Source organism: Microtus pennsylvanicus, chromosome 12, assembly GCF_037038515.1.
Source record: "Microtus pennsylvanicus isolate mMicPen1 chromosome 12, mMicPen1.hap1, whole genome shotgun sequence".
Lineage (NCBI taxonomy): Eukaryota > Metazoa > Chordata > Mammalia > Rodentia > Cricetidae > Microtus > Microtus pennsylvanicus.
In genome coordinates, this window is record NC_134590.1 from 2,045,622 (window position 1) to 2,058,588 (window position 12,967).

The window sequence follows — 12,967 nt, forward strand, 5'->3', positions numbered from 1 at the left end:
GGAACACACTGGAATCACAGGAACGGACAGGCACTCGTGGATATAAAGATGGACCATACGGGGAATCACAGGAACAGACAGGTACTCGTGCAGTATAAAGATGGACCACAGGAAAACACAGGAACAGACAGGCACTCGTGCAGTATAAAGATGGACCACACTGGAATCACAGGAACGGACACGCACTCGTGCATATAAAGATGGACCACACTGGAATCACAGGAATGGACAGGCATTCGTGCAGTATAAAGATGGACCACAGGAAAACACAGAAACGGACAGGCACTCGTGCAGTATAAAGATGGACCACAGGAAAACACAGGAACGGACAGGCACTCGTGCAGTATAAAGATGGACCACACTGGAATCACAGGAACGGACAGGCATTCGTGCCGTATAAAGATGGACCACACTGGAATCACAGGAACGGACAGGCATTCGTGCAGTATAAAGATGGACCACAGGAAATCACAGGAACGGACAGGCACTCGTGCATATAAAGATGGAACACACTGGAATCACAGGAACAGACAGGCACTCGTGCAGTATAAAGATGGACCACAGGAAATCACAGGAACGGACAGGCACTCGTGCATATAAAGATGGACCATACGGGGAATCACAGGAACGGACAGGCACTTGTGCATATAAAGATGGAACACACTGGAATCACAGGAACAGACAGGCATTCGTGCATATAAAGATGGACCACACGGGAATCACAGGAACGGACAGGCACTCGTGCATATAAAGATGGACCATACGGGGAATGACAGGAACAGACAGGTACTCGTGCAGTATAAATATGGACCATACGGGGAATCACAGGAACGGACAGGCACTCGTGCAGTATAAAGATGGACCATACGGGGAATCACAGGAACGGACAGGCACTCGTGCAGTATAAAGATGGACCACAGGAAATCACAGGAACGGACAGGCAGTCGTGCATATAAAGATGGACCATACGGGGAATCACAGGAACGGACAGGCACTTGTGCATATAAAGATGGAACACACTGGAATCACAGGAACAGACAGGCACTCGTGCAGTATAAAGATGGACCACAGGAAATCACAGGAACGGACAGGCACTCGTGCATATAAAGATGGACCATACGGGGAATCACAGGAACGGACAGGCACTTGTGCATATAAAGATGGAACACACTGGAATCACAGGAACAGACAGGCATTCGTGCATATAAAGATGGACCACACGGGAATCACAGGAACGGACAGGCACTCGTGCATATAAAGATGGACCATACGGGGAATGACAGGAACAGACAGGTACTCGTGCAGTATAAAGATGGACCATACGGGGAATCACAGGAACGGACAGGCACTCGTGCAGTATAAAGATGGACCACAGGAAATCACAGGAACGGACAGGCACTCGTGCATATAAAGATGGACCACACTGGAATCACAGGAACAGACAGGCATTCGTGCATATAAAGATGGACCACAGGAAATCACAGGAACGGACAGGCACTTGTGCATATAAAGATGGAACACACTGGAATCACAGGAACAGACAGGCACTCGTGCATATAAAGATGGACCACACGGGAATCACAGGAACAGACAGGCATTCGTGCATATAAAGATGGACCATACAGGGAATCACAGGAACGGACAGGCATTCGTGCATATAAAGATGGACCACACTGGAATCACAGGAACGGACAGGCATTCGTGCATATAAAGATGGAACACACTGGAATCACAGGAACGGACAGGCACTCGTGGATATAAAGATGGACCATACGGGGAATCACAGGAACAGACAGGTACTCGTGCAGTATAAAGATGGACCACAGGAAAACACAGGAACAGACAGGCACTCGTGCAGTATAAAGATGGACCACACTGGAATCACAGGAACGGACAGGCACTCGTGCATATAAAGATGGACCACACTGGAATCACAGGAACGGACAGGCATTCGTGCAGTATAAAGATGGACCACAGGAAAACACAGAAACGGACAGGCACTCGTGCAGTATTAAGATGGACCACAGGAAAACACAGGAACGGACAGGCACTCGTGCAGTATAAAGATGGACCACACTGGAATCACAGGAACGGACAGGCATTCGTGCCGTATAAAGATGGACCATACGGGGAATCACAGGAACGGACAGGCATTCGTGCATATAAAGATGGACCACACTGGAATCACAGGAACGGACAGGCATTTGTGCAGTATAAAGATGGACCACACTGGAATCACAGGAACGGACAGGCATTCGTGCAGTATAAAGATGGACCACAGGAAATCACAGGAACGGACAGGCACTCGTGCATATAAAGATGGAACACACTGGAATCACAGGAACAGACAGGCACTCGTGCATATAAAGATGGAACACACTGGAATCACAGGAACGGACAGGCATTCGTGCAGTATAAAGATGGACCATACGGGGAATCACAGGAACGGACAGAGAATGACGTGTTTCGTGTTGAGGCATTTTCAGAGAATTTACAGAAAACAGAACTAAAGAGTTGCATGTGGCTGTATTTAGAAAGCATTCTGGGAAATTAGTGATTCTCATTTACCTGTCTAAAAATCACCTTTACATCCCTGTAAATGAATATAAACCTTTTCTTGTATCTTGTAGATTTCAGACAGAGTCTGGTGTTTTGCAATGCCGAAATCAAACGATTGCTTGTTCCCCCTGGATAATTTGTTTTTCAGCAGCCCAGATGAAGCTGGAAAGTAAGTGTGTCTGAAACAAGGGTCGTGCAATGTTTTCTTTTCAGTTTTATGATTTTAGGGGCTTCCAATTTTTCATACTTATGGGATTAATCTAGAATATAGTAATGGTGACATTTACGTGTTGATTACCTGTAGTTATTGGTGAGGTATGTCACAAGTGGTTGTCTGCTGAAGCTGAGTGAGGGGACAATGGAACGGGGTCCAGCTCCCATTAAGCTAGTGTCCCCACACAGCGGTGTGTGTCAGTCCTGTGACACAGGGACAGATGAGAGCATTGCCATACAGGGCAAAGCAAAACCATGGCAGAAAACTTATTTACAAGAGTTTGTGTAACATGAGGGCCTGCTTGTTGGGGTTTCTGTCCTGCTCGGTTCCACACAGGGAGTCTAATGATAAACTGATTGGCCCATTAGCTCAGGCTTCTTATTAACTCTTGTAACTTATATTAACCCATTATTTTTATCTGTGTTAGCCACATGGCTTGGTACCTTTTTCAGCAGGGCAGGTCATATCCTGCTTCTTCTGTGGTCTGGGCAGTACTGCAGGAAGAGCTTCCTTCTTCCCAGAATTCTCCTTTTCTCATTGTCCCACCTCTACTTCATGTCTGGGTTTTTCCACCTATACTTCCTGCCTGGCTACCAGCCAATCAGTGTTTATTTAAAATATAATTGACAGAATATAGAATTGTCCCACACCAAGTTTTTATTTGAGTCATGTTTAATAAATAAGTGATTTTTGATAGCCTGTCCTTATTAACATATACTCACATTTTGTTTTCTATGTAGCTTCCCAGTTAAGGGGAAATCACTGGATTGGTTTCTCCCTCCAGCTCCACTGATTTCAGAAATTCCAGATATTCAAGAGTTAGAGGAAGAAATTGAAAGTCATAAACTGTTAGGTAAATTATCATGTTTATTGTGAAGTCAAACTTGTATAGTTGATGCCAGTATAAAAAAAACCTACTAGCATATTAAAGTATTAATTCCTTTTTTCACGTGTCCATCAAATCTCAGGATCTAGAGCATTTACTTCTATAAACACACTCACACACCACACTGTCACACGCTTGTGTGTAATGCTGCTGACACACTCACAGAGTACAACACTGTCACACACTACAAAAAATTTCTCCCCTAAAGAAGCACGTTCAAATAATATATATTTCTTATACGATAATATTCAACACTTTAATGTTTTAATATGGCTCATAATTTATATATGTTTGCATATGAATTTTTTTATGCTGGGCTCACTGTGTAGCCTTGGCTAGCCTGAAACTCACTGTGTAGATGAGGTCTGTCTGCCTCCAGAAATAAGCATCTTTGTTTTATGACTACAATGTACAGATTATAGTACTATTGTACTGAGTCTTTCAATTCTTGTATTTATCTACTGGGCTCTTTAGAAAAATTTGAACTTTGTTATGTTTATTTAGTATCTGTGTGTATGGGAGCTACTACCACAGTGTTTGTGAGGTCAGAGGATAAATTATAGAAGTCACTTTCCTCTTTCCACCATGTGGGTCCTGGGGCCAGAACACAGGTTTTCAGGCTTGACAGCAGATACTTTTACCCACTAAGCCATGTCACTGGCCTCCTTTAGAAACTTTTAATTGAGACTTTCTGTCATTATTTAGAAAATTTCTTTTCACAAAGAACATGGAATATGTAATAATTAATAATTAGTATATTTCTTTTCTTGTAGGCCAAGAAAAGGTACCAAAAATGTTAACATCAAATTTGAAGATTATTAATGAAGACAAAAATTGTATTTCACCAACACAAAAATCCCATTTTCCCTATAATATGGGTACACATGACTACCTACATGTAGGAGGCTCAAGTAACAATGACTCATCCCGTATTGCTGGCAAGCTGGTGTATAGCTCGTCTCAGAGATATAAAGACCACGTGGGCGCTAAGAATGGTCCTGGTGATTCAGAATCACCTAATGTCGCAGAGGATAGAGGAGAGGGGACAGCAGCATTCAAGAAAAGGTAACTAACAGTTACACGGTACTCTGAGCAATCTGAGTACTAGGTGTACGCTGAACAGAGTTACATTCAATAGGAGGTGGGTGAGAAAGACAGCAGCAACATAGTCCAGGAGCTGACATTACCAGGCCTGGAGTCCACTCCCAGGGACCTATGTTCCTGCCTTTCAGGATCTGACATTACCAGGCCTGGAGTCCACTCCTAGGGACCTACGTTCCTGCCTTTCAGGAGCTGACATTACCAGGCCTGGAGTCCACTCCTAGGGACCTACGTTCCTGCCTTTCAGGAGCTGACATTACCAGGCCTGGAGTCCACTCCTAGGGACCTACGTTCCTGCCTTTCAGGAGCTGACATTACCAGGCCTGGAGTCCACTCCTAGGGACCTACGTTCCTGCCTTTCAGGAGCTGACATTACCAGATGTGTGTATTAGTTATTTTCTGTTGTTATAATGAAGTACCATGACCAAGCGACTTTCATAAGAAAGTGTGTTTGACTCCTGTTCCAGAAGAATAAAATTGTGTCATGGCAGGGGCTGTAACAGCAGGCAGCAGGAGATCAGGTCAGGAAACTGAGAGCTAACATCTTCAGATGCAAGCACAAAATAGAAAGAGAAACCCGGTGGTGGCTGAGGTGGCTGCGTCATCTAAACCTCCCCAGGCTGCACAGCCAGCTGGGAACTAATGTTCCAGTATCAGAGCCTGGGGGACACTTCTCATTCAGACCCCCACAGTAGTATTTGGGGAGTTTAGTTTGTTAATATACTTAGCTCATGGAGCTAGAAAGATGGCTCAGTTTGGTCAGAACACTGACTGCCCTTCCAGAGGACCCAAGTTCAACTCCCAGCACCCATATGGTAGCTATCAACCATCTGTAACCTTAATCATAGGTTATATCTTCTGGCCCTCCATGGGCATTGCACACACATACACACATACACAGACACACACACACACACACCACGTGAATATAGGCAAGGTACCTGCACACATAAAAATTTTAAACATCTCAAAAAATTCTTTAAATAAAAAGATAAGAATAAATATACTTAGTTTACTTCTTTTCCATTTGTAGGGAAAGGAAGTTGGGTATCCAGTACAGATGTGGTTGACCAGGAACTGTACTTATGAATATATGTATTAGCATCTTCTGGCACAGATGGCATGATTGATAGTTATCATATGCTTTACAAATGAGAAGTTTTGCTTGTCAGTAATACCCTTTCAATTTGTAGATAACAGGCATCTTCTCTGTCTGGTCATGGCTGGGGATCTCTCCAGAGAAAACACACACACACACACGACTGTGTTAAAGACAAAATCCTATTTCATAACCTAAAGACCAACCTAAGGCTAAAAAATGAAAAGAAATATGACTGAAGGCAATATATAAAAATGGGAGGAAAAACTGTCTCTTTAGAGCATTGGTTCTCAACCTGTGGGTCATGACCCCTCTAGGGGTTGAATGACCCTTTCACAGGAGTGACCTAAGGCCATTGGAAAACACAAGTATTTACATTACAATTCATAATGGTCAAATTGCAGTTATGAAGTAGCAATGAAAATAATATGTTTGGGGCCACCACACCGTGAAGACCTGTATTAAAAGGTCGCAGCATTGGGAAGACCGAGAACCTCTGACAGAGAGTACTTATAGAACTACATGCTAGACTATGGCTGGATCATGGTCAGTTCTGACTCAGTGCCTCAGCTTGTAGATCATAAAGCCTGTGACTAAGAGACAAGGATCACTGGATCCATCTTGGAGACAAGCTGTCATAAAATCTTAGATGAGTTTTAGGAAAATAAAGAGACATATCAGTGATAAATTGTAGTTATGGACATTTTAAGAGGGTATTTTGTGCTAGTTTGTAAGCAAATGTTAGAAGCAGAAAACGTGGGGTTTTTTTTCAGGTTATTTAGAACATATGGCAAAATACATGAATGTGATTGTGCTAATGAAATTATAAACTTGGATTCTCGTGTTAGCCCAGTGAAACTTACCCAAACAAAGATAAACAAGGAGAAATCATGGCACGGTAGCAACAATAAACAGAAACTTCAGTATTCCACAAATAAAGGGAAAGCAAAAGACGGGTTTCCTGCTTCTGAAACTGGAGAAAACATATTCGAAGTGCCGGCCTTCTCCATCACATCCCAGCCTCGTGACGTTCAAGGTAATTGCTTATCAGTTGCTTTTTGTGAAAATGTAAACTAATTTGCATTTCTTAGCATAAGGAAGAATACAGAATAGAGTAAGTTTTCTCTCCATGTGCAATTTATGCATTTCTTTATTGTTGCATTATTTATAGCTATATCTTAATATTCTTCACTTATCTCTTAGTAAAATGTTATACAAATTTTATTGGAGTTGTTTTATGGAAATGGTTAAAAATATCCATATAAATATGTTATATCTTTTGGTTTTAGGTATAACTCCAAGTGGCTTAGGTTCCTTGAAGGCTGTCACAGAAATTCGTATCCTTTATTTTAAAATAGCTACTTTATATTTATGAAATTGTATATTTAAAATATTTCATTTCATTATACTCCTGTGTGTTTATTTGGTTAGCATAGAAAAAGATGGAAAAGTAAATATTTTGGGCCATGTAAGAGATACATTGTATGCTAATCAGTGCTACTCCAAGTGTGGTGTGCAGGCTGGTCCAGTCAGGGAACTACTTTCAGTTTGGCAATTTAAGCACAGAAATTTGCTTACATTAGATGGTGGGATAAGAATAGAGATATTGGGTTAAATCAAATAGGGGAACTTAAAGCAAATGGACATTTTGTGGATTTGAGGACAATTTTGCTGTTTTAGAGGGAACCTCATTTGGACGTTGCCTATGATCAAGTTTGCATGTTTGGGCATTTCTAATGTGATACCTGAGTGCATTCAGATTATTCTGGTGGTAATATCCCTGTTACATCTGAAAAGCAGAAAGTAAATTTCAGATATTGAGCAGTGTCTTTGTTACTTTTCTACTGCTGTGATAAAACTCCACGACCAAAGCACTTTATAAAAGAAAGCATTTAATTGGGCTTCCAGTTTCAGAAGGTTAAGAATCACCCATGGCAGGGCAGAGCGGCAAAGCATCTGAACTCACATCTTGATCAGCATGTGGAAAGCAGAGAGCCTAAGAATGGCTGGAACCCACCCCCATTGACACACCTCCTCCAACACCTCCTAATCCTTCCTAAACAATCCCACAAACAGAACAAATCTCAGAATCAAGTAAAAACTGGATTGGCATGGTAGCCTGTCACAGAACTAGAAAGGTGGAGAAAGAATCACCAGAGCAAGCTGACCAGCAAGCTCCAGTTTTAGTAAGAGTACCTGCCTCAATATATGAAGTAGAGAGCTAAGAAAAAAAATCACCTGAAGTCAGCTTCTGGGGCACCACATTGTGGTAGATTGAAAGAAAATAGCCCCCAAAGTGAGTGGCACTATTACAAGGTATGGCTTTGTTGGAGGAAGTGTGTCACTATAGGGGTGGGCTTTGAGGTCTCCTAGCTCAAGCTACTCCCAGTGTCACAGACCACTCACTTCCTGTTGTTTCTGAATCGAGATGCAAGGACTCTTAGCTCCAGCACCATGTCTGCCTCCATGCCACCATGTCCTACTATAATAACAGTGGACTGAAGCTCTGAAACTTCAGCCAGCCCCTATTAAATGTTTTTCTTTATAAGAATTGCTGTGGTCATGGTGTCTCTTCAAAGAAATAGAAACCCTAACTGTTGCACCAGTAGAAGGGAAACAAATACTTTCATAGTAGGCAATTAACTATTATCTAGTTAGTCCTAAACATCCCATCTCTGAGGACTAGCTTTCATAGTACCAGAAAGCACCATGCAAGCTTCCAAGAGGGAGCAACCAACCGGTCAGCTGTGACGCCTGCACCACATCAGCAACCAGCACAGCACATGAACACAAGGTGCAGTGTGGCTCATACGCCTTGTAACCAGCAGCTCAGAAGACCTGCTCCGTGAGAGAGAAATCATGCTGATCCTGGAAACCTAGCTCACAACTTAGTGAAGTCATGGATCTCAGAGGAGAACCTGCCAGCATTCTAAACTTTACCTACAGATACCTTAACAAGGAAGCTTGTAGTGTGAATTCTGTTTGGTCCTAATAATAAAAACCCAGAGTCAGATATCGGGGTAAATGCTGAGAGATCAGAGAAGTAAAGGAGCCAGTCACTAAAGAGACCTTTTGCCTCTATCAAATCCTCAGACCGAAGGGAGCAAAATCCTGCTCTACAAATCCTCAGACTGAATCCTGAGCTCCCATCTCCTGCTTTATAACCTCTCTCTGCCCAGCCATATCACTTCCTGTCTCTACCTCCTTAGTGCTGGGATTAAAGCCTTCACCACCTGGCTCTGTTTCTCTTTCAGATTAGATCAATCCTGTGTAGCCCAGGGTGGCCCTGAACTCACGGAGATCCATCTGTCTCTGCCTCCTGAGTGCTGGGATTAAAGATGTGTGCCACCACTGCTTGGCCTCTGTGGCTAACTAGTGGCTTAGTTCTGCACTCTGATCTCAGGCAAGCTGTAAATGTTAGATCACAAAATATCACTACAGAAACTTCTCTTTGCAGCAGACAGAGACTATTACAGAAAACCACAACCAATCAAATTGCAGAGTAGTGGGGTCCAGTCCCAGTGAATAAATCTACAAAACACTCCCACACTTAGGGCTCAAAGAATATTGCAGAAGAGGAGCAGAAAGCTTGTACGAGTTTCCTGTCAGAGTGTGGCTCCTAGTAACTGTACTCGTGAAGTTCGGGCAGCATGGCGACCCAAACATGAGCTGAACAAGGATGCCACCCACAGACATGGCAATGTGGGTGGGGAAATCCCAGGAAGCCTAACCCTACACGAGGAACAATAGGCAGCTGAGGAAGGCTGGGAGGGGAGAGCACACCAATCGTTTGTTCAGTGCCAACAACCCTGAAGACATATACACAAATAACATCATATAGGCCGAACAGGCAGTTTTTATAAATGTATATTATATAGACATATGCATACAATGATGGTAAAAAGAGGCCATGGATTGAAGGAGGGCGGGGTATATGAAAGACTTTGGAGGGATAAGAGGGAAGGGAAAATTTAATTGTATCTCAAAAATGTAGTTAAAATATTTTCTGATTAGCTCTATGATGGGAAGTTCTTTTGTTAGAAACATGCTCATAATTTAGTACTATCCTTTGACAAGTTTTAAAGACTTTTCATGTTAAGGCAGCTCACTGAAGCAGTGCTACAGGCACCAACTATCTGTATTTGTATCCACTGGCTTATTTTTTAACAGCTTCCTATACAGCCAGAGCCACTGATCTGGTGTACTTCGTTATTTAAAAGTATGTGTTCAGAGTAAAAGACAGAAGAGTTTGTGGGTTGCTTAGACTTGTGTATTTGCAGTTCTCTCTCAGTATGTTGCTCTTGGTGAGATTGCTCTGGCTGTCATAACCAGCTCAGTTGTGCAGACATCCCCAGTGTAGCAGTAACTGCAGTAGTGCTGAAACAAAAGAAAAATGTGATGTTGGGTGCTCACCGTGATGAGAGATGTTGTATTTAATGGCAGAGGTTTGTCGTGCACTGGGAGACTGAGTCTGCCTGTACTCCAAATCAAAGATTCACTTCTGTGAATGTAAACTGATGCAGACCTACTTAATGAGAGAAATCCCAGCATGATTGGCCACTCCTAGGCTTGTTATAAATAAATATTTTATATGGAAAAACTTCCTTGCAGGAAAATGGGATTCTTTAGAATGCTGATGGACTAACTCTAAATTTTGTGGGTTTTTGTCACATTTTCAAATATGTTTTTTAAAGCTTTTATTTTCACTTGTGTTTGTGTGTGTAGTTGTCTGTATATATTATAGCATGCTGGAAGTAAAATGAAGATTTAGAAATTAACCATTTGGTTTAATAAGTGCAAACCTACATTGTTAGGCACTGTTCTGGACTTATGGGATATGGCAATTAAGAAAAGAGAGTGAATCTTTGTCCTTGAGTTACTATTTTCACAGTGGAAGACAGGGGAGAGATAAAACTGAACAATAGCACTGTGTAAAATGTCATATGATATTTTAGAAGGTGATGAGTTCTGTGGGAAAAGAAAGAGTAGAGTAAGAAAAGAATTAAATTGAGACTGCTGGAATTGAAGGCTGAAGGTACAGAATTTAATAAAGCAAACAGGACACACCTAAGATGGTGAGGAGTGAGCAATAAGATGGATGATGTCATGGAGGTGTGAGGCTGATGATGTCATGGAGGTGTGAGGCTGATGATGTCATGGAGGTGTGAGGCTGATGATGTCATGGAGGTGTGAGGCTGATGATGTCATGGAGGTGTGAAGCTGATGATGTCATGGAGTTGTGAGGCTGATGATGTCATGGAGTTGTGAGGCTGATGATGTCATGGAGGTGTGAGGCTGATGATGTCGTGGAGGTGTGAGGCTGGTGATGTCATGGCAGGCGTGAGGATGATGATGTCATGGCAAGCGTGAGGTTGATCCTTTGGAGAGTGCAGGAGAGGAGTATGAAGTCAGAAGAAGAGGATCAGAAATCAGAGCAGTAAGGGCTGGTTGGAGATGGGATGAAGGGCCAGGGGGAATTTAGACAGAAAAGTCATATAATCTGTTTTAAAAGCATTACTGCAGCAACCCACGAGTATTTAAATCCCTCAAAAAATACTTTTTAGACAACTATGTTCTTTCAAATATATGTTTTAAAGGTTTTATATTTTCATTTGTGTGTATGTGTATGTATGTATACCTGCTTGTGTGTATGTATATGTGTATGTGTGTATACCTGTTTGTGTGTATGTGTATGTATATGTGTATATATGTGTGTGTGTATACCTGCTTGTGTGTATGTGTATGTATATGTATATGTGTGTATACCTGTTTGTGTGTATGTGTATGTATATGTGTATATATGTGTGTGTGTATACCTGTTTGTGTGTATGTGTGTATATATGTGTGTGTGTATACCTGCTTGTGTGTATGTGTATGTATATGTATATGTGTATGTGTGTGTATATACCTGCTTGTATGTATGTGTATGTATATGTGTATGTATGTATACCTGCTTGGCTATATATGCACTACCTGCATGAAGATGTCCGTAGAGGCCAAAAGAGGGCAATGGATCCCCTGGAACTGGATCACAGGTGTTTGGGAGCCACATGATTTTGGTGCTAGGACAGAATTCGGGTTCTCTGCAAAAGCAACAGTACTCTTAACTAGTGAGCCGCTGTTCCTGCCCCAGTGCGTCCTGAAGGCCTCACTTCAGGAGCTCCTTTTCTGTAGTGTCCTACATCTAGTAGTGCCAATAAATGTAGTTGACCAGCTGCAACTTCATGCAAAGAGTGCCATTAAAATATCCTGAGTCTGGCAGTAGTGCCTCACCTTGGAGATGGGATAATTATTTACTATCCTGTTAAAATTTTTAAACTTTGTAACAATCCAAGTTCATTTTACTGAGCAAATATGCTGATAATTATAATTAAATCAAACAACACAAATAATATAAAAATGCAGAGATTCAAGATTAACTAACCAGAATCAGAAATGCAGTAAAAAACAGTTAATAAGTGAAAATTTGAACATTAACAGCAACATAAAAATTAAGTGTCTTAGTCAGGACAAGAAACAGACCAAGAATAGTTCTAACAGGCATGTCTCCATATGTTCAGATCTCCATCATAGTTAACTCTCAAACTATATTCCTTATATCAGGCATGTTTAGAATAAGGAATGTGGAAGCAGAGTAGAATAATTTCCATTACTTTTATTTTACCTTTAAAAAATTGTATTTTATTTGTATGCGTATTTTGCCTGCATCTGTGTATGTTGCACCACATGTGTGCCAGGTGCCTGGCAATGTCAGGAGAAGGCATCAGGTTCCGTGTAGCTTGAACTTTGGCTATGAACCACGATGTTGGTGCTAGGAATCGAGCCCGACTTCTTTGCAAGAGCAAGTGTTCTTACCTGCCCAGTCTTCTCTCCAGCTCCCTTCCATCAAATCTCAAGATGCCAAAACGCAATTGTTAAAACCTTCTCATTGGATAAGGACAATAGCATTAAAACTGAGTTCTTAAATTAAAAGTAAACATTTCTAAATTCTGAAATATTTAACTCCTTAATGTTATTCTAAGCGGCAAAATTTAGGAGTATATTCAAAGAATTCCCTTACTTCAACTATATACAATCCAAAGCCTTTGATGATGTAAGTATTTTATAA

The 12,967-nt window shown here is 41.7% G+C and overlaps 1 protein-coding gene across 2 annotated transcripts in view; it reads left to right on the top strand.

Annotated features, from left to right (window-relative positions):
* Window positions 1–2,647: 2,647 nt before the first annotated feature.
* Hfm1 (helicase for meiosis 1) overlaps window positions 2,648–12,967 on the top strand; it is a 79,792-nt gene continuing 69,472 nt past the window's right edge. For both annotated transcript variants that reach the window (XM_075943348.1, XM_075943347.1), the window contains exons 1-6: window positions 2,648–2,728; window positions 3,514–3,626; window positions 4,433–4,724; window positions 6,708–6,895; window positions 7,149–7,196; window positions 12,882–12,952. In XM_075943348.1, the coding sequence (XP_075799463.1) occupies window positions 2,658–2,728; window positions 3,514–3,626; window positions 4,433–4,724; window positions 6,708–6,895; window positions 7,149–7,196; window positions 12,882–12,952 (783 nt within the window). In that variant the 5' untranslated portion in view covers window positions 2,648–2,657. The remainder of the gene's footprint in view (window positions 2,729–3,513; window positions 3,627–4,432; window positions 4,725–6,707; window positions 6,896–7,148; window positions 7,197–12,881; window positions 12,953–12,967) is intronic.